At 47.3% G+C, this 11,453-nt stretch overlaps 1 protein-coding gene and 1 long non-coding RNA gene across 4 annotated transcripts; one reads left to right on the top strand and one right to left on the bottom strand.

The window, feature by feature from the left end:
• Positions 1 to 1,100: 1,100 nt before the first annotated feature.
• VBP1 (VHL binding protein 1) lies at positions 1,101 to 11,045 on the bottom strand. 3 transcript variants are annotated; one of them, XM_057425111.1, is made up of 6 exons: positions 10,917 to 11,045; positions 6,492 to 6,616; positions 5,547 to 5,613; positions 4,996 to 5,094; positions 3,142 to 3,280; positions 1,101 to 2,274 (listed from the first exon to the last, which is right to left on the bottom strand). In XM_057425111.1, exons 1-6 carry the CDS (start codon positions 11,007 to 11,009, stop codon positions 2,204 to 2,206), a joined length of 594 nt encoding a protein of 197 aa, XP_057281094.1. In that variant the 5' UTR covers positions 11,010 to 11,045; the 3' UTR covers positions 1,101 to 2,203. The 3 variants fall into 3 exon arrangements, with proteins under 3 accessions (XP_057281094.1, XP_057281096.1, XP_057281095.1); XM_057425113.1 differs by lacking the exon at positions 10,917 to 11,045 and adding an exon at positions 6,872 to 7,365; XM_057425112.1 differs by lacking the exon at positions 4,996 to 5,094.
• LOC130607739 (uncharacterized) lies at positions 4,647 to 6,311 on the top strand. The gene is made up of 3 exons (XR_008974321.1): positions 4,647 to 4,702; positions 4,839 to 4,913; positions 6,243 to 6,311. It is a non-coding gene; the product is annotated as an uncharacterized LOC130607739 (long non-coding RNA).
• Positions 11,046 to 11,453: the final 408 nt, after the last annotated feature.

Raw genomic sequence — 11,453 nt, 5'->3', positions numbered from 1 at the left:
TCTGTCCTTTACCTGTAAGCTGTCTACGTCCTGCACTTCTATAGCGCAGTAAGCTAACATGGACTGGCTCAAAAATAAACAAGTACTCTTAGCAACAGCAGCCAGAAAGCCAACCCCAAACCAACCCCTTGCACTCTTCAGTAGCAGCCAAACCCAACCTCACCCCCTGGGCAGCAGCAGTGCCACCGCAGCTGCTGCACGCTGACCTGCTCTCCCTCAGAGTAACAAAGACTTGACAGCAAAGGGCAGAGCAATGCTGGGCAAGGGAAGAACGACTTCTTGTCTATGAGGTTTGGGGTTTTACTTACTTCATATCAAAGAAACACCCAAACCACTGTGGCCAGAGCCATCTCCTACCCCAATCCCAAGCCTGATACTTTCTGAATCAACTGAGCAGCCCCAGCCCCAGCGCTGTCACCATTAGGACACTGTCAGCTGCACACAGTATTTGCTCCTGCAGAAACACTTAACTCATCATCTCATTGTGCCCAGCACAGGCAGGCGCTGGCTGCCCGAGGACCAGCCAGCGGGAGCATGCTTTGGCCTGCTGGGAGCTCATTAATCCAAATATTGAAGAGAAAATTGCCGGAGAAAGCAGGACGTGTTTGCAGCTGCCCTTCCCGTCAGTGCTGATGCTCTTACACAGGGCAGCGCAGCAGCCCGTGGGCTGAGCAGCCCCATGCCCAGCCAAGCCTGGCAGCCCCACGTACCTGTTAGTCACAGAATGCATTTGATCCAGACGTTTCTCTGCCACAGCCGGAGCCACAGGGACAAACAGCATCTCCCTGCACGACAGGTATGGATGAGCCAAGCCCAGGTGCTCCCTGCAGCTGGTGGTAAGGATGTCCCTGGGTTCTGCCCATCCCTGCAGCTCTTGCTCTTTCACAGCCACAGAGCTGCGGGGTCACTAATTCAGATGTGCTGACTCACACTCCCCGTTTCATTTGAGCTGCTGTTCACCAGCTCCATGTCTCATCTCTGCTGCTTCAACTGCATTTTCACACACACGCACACACACACATATACCCCGATGAAGGGAGGGAAACAAAATCACATGAGATCCATGATTCCTCACAAAGAAAGATGCACAAAACCAGCTGTTTGCCACAACTGCTTAGTTTTACTATTTTAATATCATGAAATAAAAGTACAAAAAATTTACAGGTATACTGTTTCTTACATGAAGACTGAACAGTTGACATTTGCATTTATTTTGCAGCGAAACCTGTATTCTCAGTCACAGAATGTGAATATGTAGCCACTGACATCACCACTGAGCATTTCAGTTTAGAAAGAAACTGCAGAGGTAAAAGGCAACAATCTCGCAAGGCGCCGGAAAACCCCAATAAAGACTCCAACTGTTGACACCAGCAGTCGGGCCTCAGTAACGCACCCTCACCCGATACAGGTTTCACCACTGGGAGGCTGAGAGGGGTGACCCCTCCTGTCTAAGGGATCAGAAGTGGGGGTTGTTTACAAGCTACCAGTGCTTTGGGTCCTTGTTCAAGGCGTTTGTAGAAGTCGGCAGCGTGCACATGGGTATGAGAACGAAGGGGAGAGATCACCTGCAGCCCTGACGCAGCCTGTGCTGCTCATTCACCACTCCTCTCTGCAGAGAGGTCACAAAGTCTTGTGTGCAAAGTGCTGAGAGTTCAGTTACAGGCAGTTAACTAACCCACTGGTAATAAAACCACACTTATCCACTGTGGGTATCTGGGAATGCTCACCGAGTGATGCTGCCTGTTAACTGACTGAAACAAAATGCAAGACTTCACTCTGTTTTCTCTGTTTCTTAGCACATCACAGCTGCACATCTCCCTGCCCAAGTCACCTTCAACTCCATCATCTGTACACAGAGATGAAAAAGTAAATCCCTGCTCCAGTGCCAGACTCGTTTCACGCATGCCCCTCAACTTCTCAGACAAGCTCTCAGGTAGAAATTTAGTTATGACAGACTGGTCTGATCAAAATACTCTGTCCTTTGCTGGACTCCATGGTGCCTTTTCAAATAATTCATTTCCTGAAGCATGCATGAAACCAAATTCTGAGTTTACAAATAAATAAAATGGTGGTCACCATTAGTTTTTATACATTTTACCCTTTACTGAAATGCTTAAAGTAACTCAGTCCCTTGAGAATGAACTTTGGGGGTGTTTAAATAAAAAATACTTGGAAATTGAAACCACATTTAAAATTGGCAAAACTATGCTTTGTTTTTGGAAGGGTCTTGCTTGTTTCTTCTCTTTACATCCCAATTATAAACTCTAGCCATATCTGAGAGTGTGGAATTAAGGAAAGAGCCTGTGCATTCAGATAGGAAAAAGAAAGACAGAAAAGGGGGAAAGCAGGTTAGAGACTTGGACACACTTCACTGACTTGTAACTGTCAATATATAAACCATTTAATGAAAGAGCTGGCTTGGTACAAAGCCTTAACACACAGGAATATACTAATAACTAACTGCAGCATTTATACCATTCACTTAAAAACCTCCAAAAAGATACTCCAGAGAAACACACCTTTAGTTTTACTCACAGCCACTCTTTCCTGATGTCAGTCGCCCTGTCTGTATCAGCTCTTTGCCTATTTCAGGTACCCGTAACTTCCTGCACCACTAAGACAGCTTAAGTATCAACTTGAAAAAACAAGCAGTTGCCTTTGTTCACTACATCTAGTGCTTCAGCTGATGGCTGCCCTCACCAGTGTACATAGACATAAACCCCAAGTTAAGCAATGCCTAAGCAGCACCAAGCGTGCTGCAGCAGGGCTTGCATGGCTTGGAGAACATGGACACAGTTGAATCGGGTATGATGAGCAATAGATCAAAGAGCAACATGCTCTAGAGAGGAAGGAAGAGTCACTTTGCTTTGAAATGGCCACCTGGCCATCAATCCACTGCACCGATCCACGCTTCCAGTCACTCCCAGTCTAGTTCTGCAACCACAAACACAAGCCTTGCTACATCTATAGCCTCAGCACTGAAACCAAAATGTTCCCTTTTGCTGCTAGGAAAGGTGAAACTTCTGGAGTGCTGCAGAATCATAAGGGCAGCCAGTCTCAGATAAAAACATCAGGGAACTGGTACTTTCCAGTGTTAGCTCTCACATGCACCTCTTCCCCCGCCAACAAAGAAAAGGATACTGACTTCTGTAGTGGTGAACTGGTCTCTAAGAAAATCCAGGTCTTCCTCTAGAAGGTCAAGGTTTCTTGTGGCTGTTGACAAATTCTTTTCTAACAGAGCCTGAGCTTCATCAATATCATATTCAAGCATCACATTGGCCTAAAACAAGAAAGATTGGTAAAAGCTGTTACCCTTGCATTGTAAGGAAAAAGCCATAGCAGGCTTATTTCAAGCTGCTGTTTGTAACTTAGCACATTAACAGAAGGCTGTCCTGACAGGTCAAGGCAACAAGATTCGGGACAAGCAATGCCAGAATCCACTCAAGGCCTCTGCCACTGCATTAACTGTAATAAATCCCTCTAGTGACTTCAGAAAGGTTCTTGTCCTATAGCTAAGCAACAAGGGACTTCTCTCCCTGTGGACTGCATTCAGCCTTTCAGGTTATTAGCATCTCCACCATATTTCAAAAGAGAGACTTGACATTTCTTAGAAGCACCTTTCAAGAGCCACATGACTCTAGAAACAGTTTTTGTTCCACTCAAGATTAACCTCGGGATCTGTGTGGAACACTGACAAACAAACAGCCTCCAGGCACTGGTCATTAACAAGAAGTATTACAGGTATTTTAAGATACAACTCGTGTCAGAGTCCTTTCCTTTACCATGGAGGTTTTTGACCTATGAATCTTTGTGTCAGTGAGAAGCTGCCACATGAAGAGATAAACGAGCAGTATCAAGATGCCCCAATGAAGCTTTGTCCCATCTGAGAACTGTGCATTGAGCAGCCATGTGCTAACTAGACGTGATCCCAGAGATGCTGCATGGAGCTGCAAGAGGGAATCAGCCATTCTTCTCCTGAAATAACCAGAAGAGTTTCCCAAAAAACAGTAATGCACAGAGCCCAACATGCAGACTGTAAGCAACAAGGAGATAAAGGCAGAAGGCCAAGAACACCTAAATATAATACTGCTTGTGGCATTTCATTACAGCTTTTCCATACGAACCATCAACAGGATGAACTTTCTCTGATACTCTGTTACAAAATAAACCTGGGATGCTCCCTGGAAGTCAATGCTTGTGAATTCTGAAGACAGTCTCCTAAAAGCAAGAGGTGTCAGATCAATCCCTCTATGACAGAGAAGTGGGAGAGGCTGGGAGTAACTGCCCAATCAGCCCAGATGGTGAGCAGGTCAACAATGTGTTGTAACCAATTGGTTTGGTTTGGCAGCCAACACAGGGATTTAGGAACATCCCGGATTTAGAAGTATCAAAATAAACATCAGCAGGTTATCTCCACATAGAGGAAGCCTTTGAATACAAAATATCCCAACCTGGTATATCACTTAAGTACTTAGAAATCTGTGTTTTGAGCTCTGATCCCACCAGTCTCTAGCACGCTAAATGCTGGCAGGTACCTGTGAGTAACAGAAACCCCATCTTTCCCTAAAAACATGGTTGAAAAGGGAAAGCAAGATGCTAAATACCAATAATGCAGAAGATGGGAAGCTGGTTGCCAAACTGAAGTTATTCCCACCCCAAGCAATGCTGGATGGTTAATTTGAACCACAAAGTGATAGAAGAGGTAAGGAAAACATTCACCAATGTGCTTTTTGGAAAGAGCAAACCAGCAAAATTACAATTCTCTGAAGTATTTGCTGTTCAGCACCAAATAAATCCAACATGAAACCTTGACTAATGTGCTGAAATGTCTTTGTGAGACTTGCCCTTCTGACAGGGGCAGCTCCACTGTGCACACAGGAACAGAATTATGCCCATAGCCACTAGAAGTACAGGTGAGACAGCAACAAACACTGTCTTCTGTAAGCCTTTTGTAAGTTATTTAAACAGTTTCAGAGAAAGTTCCATTTTACTTACCCCCAACCACAAACAAACTTTATCTGTAGGAGGAACTGAAGCTTTGCAGTAGAGATTATCTGCCAATAAAAATCTGGTTTCCATTGGATTTGTGGAATCCTTAAGACAAATGATAAAACTTAAAATTGCTATTTTTCACTGGAAACTTATGTCAAAGACATAAAACTTACAGTAAAGAGCACACTTTTCTGCTTTTTTGCCATTGCTACAGTATTAACTTTGGTGGAGCTCTATGCAATTGTACATCAACATTAAAGTTAGAGCTCCAAGAATAAAGCATTTTAAAAAGATGTATTTAAAAGCAATACAGAAATCTCTATAAATAATAGATGAAGTCAAAGCTTAGCTGCAATCTATACACTGTTAACAGTTTGCATTACAAGCAGGTTTTGAACTAGCTTCCAAAAAGTACTACATACCTTTAAAAACAATTCTGTTATTTATAAAGGCATATTAAGTGTGCTCTCCAAAACATTTCTTGCAATGTGTTCTGTCAGGGTGGAAAAGTAGTTAGCTTTTCTCATACTCATAGATATTCAAAATAAGTTTACCTTTTTCTTCTGCATGTGTTTTAAAATTTCTAATGTCTGTTTAATTTCAGGAATCTGACTTTTTAGCCTGTGAATTAACAACAGTCACGTATTATTTTACAGAGACACAAAGTTTCCTAAACAAGCGAGCAGTTTTATTACACAATCCAACCTCCATTTCCAAACCTGAAACTCTAACAGCCTTCCAAGCTTCCAAATGCAGATTTGAAAGCTATGGCATGTAAAGGCACCTCAGCTCCAGCCCCACCGGCCCCGCAGCACTCTGAGGTTCACTGGTTATCTGAAGCAGAGCAATGCATACTGCTTTCAAACTGGAACACTTGCACTGACAGTAACAGATACCTCTTTGCTAAAATACTCTATTTTTGCTTATTTCTGATCTTCCCAAAGAGGGAAACCTCAGCAGAAACACAAATAAAAGACCCCTCCTTGACAGCCCCTGCAGCAGCATAATGGGCTCCGACAGCAGTGGCTGCCAAAGGCAGGCCTCCAGGTAGAAGTCAGGAGCGATATTTGTCCATGAAGGAACTTTAATCTACATAAAAATATTGCATCAAGCTATGATTTTAGAAATCTGCTTCTTGCTTGGCTTCAGATCAAGATTGAAGCTATGGAGGAGAGTTGAGGTCACTGACCCAAAAGTTACAGGCTTGATACAGTCATCATTTGACAAAACTGCATTCTTATTTACCCCAGGTGACCACATTTAAGAGGCTGCAGCAGTACTGTTTGGCCTTAAAGGCTTAAGAACCAATTCAACAATACTGGAAGTTCTTTTGCATCTCACTCTCAAGAAGAGGAAAAAGAAAGCTGGGCTTTCCTCGAGGTACTACAAATATCAGCTCCCCTAACATAAAAACGTTACCTCTTGGGATATTTTAAAATAGACTTAAAACAATAAAACTATGCTACACATTTCCCAGTTCTGCAAAGATGAGGACTTACCTCCTTTTCTTTTGGGCAAGATTAAGTTCCAAAAATTTATACTTCTGATACTGCTCATCCAGCTTCTTAAGAACTACATCTGCTGTCTCATTTCCAGGCTGTTTCATAAAAGAATCTACATCTTCCTTAAAGGGGAAAAAGAAACCCTCAATGTTAGAACAGTTTTACAGCACTCCTAGATACAGTCATGCTCTCATCTTTCTGCAGCGAAGTCTAGAGGGGGTTCTAGAGGCAAATAAACTTCTTGTTCTCTGGAGTGAGGTGCAAAATCATTTACTTTCCCTTCTTAGTCAGCTTTTCAATTCCCCCTCCCCTCTTTTTTACGGCAGGGAACTACAGGATAGATGCAAGGACTATTTCATAGCCAGATTTGCTAGTACCTTGTCAGTGGTGCTTCCAGTCCCAGCAGATGTCAAATGACACCTGACAGGGATGGGTATCCTCAGACCACTGCTAACCCCTGCTTTGCTCTCCCTACAGCAGGGATAACGCTTCTCTGTGGCTGATCAGATTACAAACTGTTCAGGATAAGACTGATGAAGGAAAAGAATCATGGCCTGATCAAGCATGTTGTAGTAGAGACACAAAGAAGAGGAAAACTGTGGTATCTGCTCAGGCAGGCTTTATGGTAGTGAACAGCTCACCTTCAAGAGCTCCTATAGCCGGCAGGAAGCCATGGAATCCTCTAGAGAACAATGCCAGCCAGTCCTACCATCAGCTGGAAAAGCAGCCAGGGAGGACAGGCCTAAGCAGGCAGGGATGCTGACCTCTGCAAGTGCCTCCTTCAGACTGCAGGAAGCTCCACCTGCCTGTGGGCAACGTTCTCAGCCTCCTGAAAGGCACGTGGGGATCAGCCATGCATTTCTGACCTTGACATTTACCCACGTATAATTCAAGATGACCCACTGCTGCAATTCTGTCCTTCTTTCTCTTCATAGCTCTGTGAAACCTGAGAGAAGCCTACCACAGGCCTCTTCACTCCCTTTAACTAGGTGTTTGCATTCCAGTAGTTTCACACCAGAAAAAGACTATAACTTGCTTCTAAAGCACTATCAGACACCTATCTGGTTCCCTTCATTATGACTCCTAAGTTCTCTTGGCTAAAGAAACTTACTATGAAATGACTGAACCTGGTGAGAACTCACCCACCTTCCTTATCAGGAAGGAAACCTGCAGCACAAATCTGAACTCCACAAGAGACTCCAGCAGGCAGCATGGTGTTAAGTGGTGCAACAGAGCCCAAGAGACCAAGTTTCAGACTAACTGCCCAAGGAATCTCTTAAGCTACCTCACCGACAACAGCAGAATAAGCATTCCTGCTTCCTCATGGAGCCTGTAGAGAAGCTTTAAACAAAGAAACCCCTAAGGATTAGATTCAGGCAAGCGTTGTACAAGTGAGGCCTGAGGATGCTCTGACATGAAACCCCCTCTTATGGAAGCTCTTCTGCTCATGTAAATCACCCAAGACAGAAGGAAAAAGCAGGTGAGCAGCAACTCACCTCACACACTGCCTGGCACCTCCTGTGCCCCAGCTAACACCTGCTTGTAGACACAGGACAGAACCCAAGTCCTCCTGAAACAAGAATGCTGCGAAGTGAATCCAAGCCCCTGCATGCTGGTGGTCTCCTACCAGTGCACAATGCCCAGCCCAAGGCAGGCTCAGATTTACCACCCAGGTTTTTCAACTGCAACGTCCAAGCCCCACTGGTTGGACTTTCAACCCAGCTTACTCCACTGCAAGGCTGAGACATGGTCACTTCTTTGAGCTTGAACAGAACAGCTCTCTAGCAGAGCTGGGCATCAATGGTATTAGGATCCCTGCTTCATGGTGTGTCATGCAGCATCTCAACTGCAGAATTACCCTACAGGTTGTGCAAGGCCCTGCCAGGACTCATCTGTCTTTTTAGGAAGAAAATTCACTGGTAAACACCACTGTTGTGTACCACAGAGGTTAACAGTCTTTGCTAACTTCAAGCCCTGAAATACAGCAGGATGGCACCTTCCCACACAGCCTTATGTTTATCTTTTAAGTGACGACCCAAACAAAGAGCTGCAGGCGCTCGCTCTGCTTCTGCACATCAGCACCTGTGGGCATATGCAGAGAGCATAACAAAAGAGATGTGCTCAGATTTGAATTCCCTATCCTCCCACACACACACATGCCAAGGAAGATACTTTATTTGGAAACACCTGGACAACAGCTCAAAAGAAAACAGAGTTGGAAAAGTTCTGTTTGGAGTGACTTTACAGCTCCAGTGAAACCTTGAGTTAGTGCTTCATGTCACTTGAAGTCTAGAGAGGCACAAGAATCCACAGACCAATGCCTACGAGAAGGTATTTACCATAATAAACTGTTTGAAGAGCCTCTACTGAATTGAGACACTTAAAGAAAACATCTCTGAGGACAAGATTCACCATAAGACCGCCCTTATAGCATGTGGTGGGAGGAAACATCAAGCAAGTGATCAGCAAGTTTTTATCACGGCAGCATACAACAAAACAGAAACCTACTGTCTGAAGAAAAAGCCTGTAATGAAACCACTCTCAAGACCCTGATATTTTCACTTTGTGGAGCACATACCATTAACAACTTCTTAGTGTATGCTTCCTTTGAATAAAAGAAAGTCTGTCTTAACATTGACATCCAAGTATGCTAAGATCATGATTGAGGATGTCTTCTGCAGACACATCTGTATTTGATATGAGCATCTCTTGAAACTGAGAAGTAGGAAACTTCAGTGGGTTTCAGATGCCAACACAAGGTTAAGAAGTGAACAGAAGCACAGAACAATCCCAGGTCACATCATACAGCACATGAGATACTTCAGACACAAGCATCAAAAAGGAACAACGTGGAAGCAAATAGGAGCTGCACCCACAGCTGCCAGCATGAAAACAAGGGATGTGACAGCCCCCCTCAAAGGTCTGTGGTTATCTCCTGTCCCCTACCAGCGGCCACCTCCACTGAGAGCCAGCACAGACCACACGTTCTCCTCTGTCATAAGGACGGAGGTCTCGCAGTGCAGCTGGAGCCATGGCCCTTCCCTTTCACCTGCATCCATACTAGTCTCCCATAAGTGTGGAAGGAAGTGGGGCACAGGTAGCAACACTTTTACATCCCAGTAAGATTTGCCAGACCCCAAGAACTGTTAAAGAACCTTAAAGAAAAAGCAGGATCTGGATGCACTGAATTCCAGGGCACTGTATGTATTTGTTCAGGACCTACTTCCTGGGAAGATACAGAGTAACACGGGTACTACATCTAGAAATACCAAAATGCAAGTCAAATCCATTCATCTCTGCAAGAACAGTCACAGCTGACCAGTTCAAACAGCTCTGGTAAAGATGTCAGCACAGATCTGAGAAATGCAGGTTTATCTCAGTAATAAATCTCAGCACAAAGCAGCACAATGACTGACGTGTTCAGGGCAGATGTCAGGCGTTCCAAGATGCGACAAAGGCAACCCAGGTACAGCCAGTGTGATCGATACTTATTGATCAAGTGAGATAAAGCAGCAATCAGAGCCAGCCCACAGCAGAGAGTGAACAGATACCTTTGAAACCATGTCACTGTGCCATCGATGAGTTCTTCTTTCCAACCAGTCAACAGATTTATTAAGCGCTTGGGAAATCGCCTTTTAAAGTCAGATAAACGGGTTCAGCCTGTTCTCCAAAAACACGCATTTGCTGGTTTGCAGGAAACCAGCCTGGCACCGCAGTCACTGCCAGAGACCGATTCAGCCCCAGTCAAGAACTAGATTATGAGGGGAAGACGCAGGTAAAGGCGCTGGCAGTGCGGTACGGCATTGCTGGAGATGAAACAGAACGGGCTCTGCGCAGGAGGAGCCGCTGTGAGGAACCACGCCTCAGTGTGTGCGATGGGAGGGCTCATTCGTAACACGCTCTTCGCTAGCACGTGAGCTCGATAGTGAACTGACATGATACCGCTTAAAACCAGGACCGGAGTCTGCCGCGAGGAGGGAATACAAATAACGCCACTCCCCCCCTGCAACCCCTCAGGACTCAAGGCACCCCCAGCCCCCGGCACCCTGCCCCTCCTGGGGGAAGAGAAGCGCTCCGGAACGGGGCTCTCCCTGCCGAGACCGCAGAACGGCCGCGGGCAGGGCCGGGCCCGCGGGACGAGCCCGGGGCGCTGTGCGGGGGAGCGGAGCGGAGCGGCGAGGAGGTGAAGGTGCCGCCTTCCCCCGGCCGCGGCGGGGCCGCTCCGCAGCACAGCGAAGCACAGTGAGGAGCAGCCCCGCCGCCCGCGCGTCCCCGGACACCGCCCGCCCGCCCGCCAGGCCGCGGCCCCGCCGCAGGAGCCGCCTCACAAGGAAAGGGCCCGGCTGCCGGAGCGCGGCTCCCACTCCTCCTCCCACCCCCACCGGCGCTCGGAGCGGCCCGGCCGGCGGAGCCGCCGCTCACCACGAAGACCGCCTCGGGGATGCCGAGGGGGCCGCGCTTCCCGCCCGCCGCCGCCTCGCCGCACCCAGTCTCGTTACTGGTGGCCGCCGCCATCTTGGGAACCGACAGTGCGTGCGCGGCCGTCCCTGGGACGCCAGGCCTACGTCACACGCCGGAGCCGAGCGCGATCCCATCCATTGGCTGACAGGCTGTGTGTGACGCCGTGACGACAGAGCGCGCGGTAGGCGGAGCGGCGGCCGTCCCAAAGCGCCGCCTGTCGGTGGGGTGGGGTTAGGGCAGCCCCTGCCGCCGGGCCGGGACGCTGCTGTCCCCGCTGCCCCTCGGCCGCTCCCGCAGCGGTGGAGGAGCCGCGTCCCCGCCGTGGGGCGGCTCCGTGCCGGTGTGACACTGCGGGAGCCGCCGGTTAAACAGCTCCAGCTCCTGCCTGGAGACAAAGCGCTGCTGCAGGTGAAGGGGCAAGAAAGCAGCGACTGGAAGTACTCATTTCTAACGCAGGAATGCGGCTCGGGAACAGCGCGACACCGGCGGGACCCCGCC

This window comes from Pezoporus wallicus, unplaced genomic scaffold, assembly GCF_028554395.1.
Source record: "Pezoporus wallicus isolate ANWC-B61680 ecotype Strahan unplaced genomic scaffold, APGP_CSIRO_Pwel_v1 scaffold_6445, whole genome shotgun sequence".
Lineage (NCBI taxonomy): Eukaryota > Metazoa > Chordata > Aves > Psittaciformes > Psittacidae > Pezoporus > Pezoporus wallicus.
The sequence above is the reverse complement of the archived record's forward strand: the minus strand, read 5'-3'. Positions and strand labels throughout refer to the sequence as shown.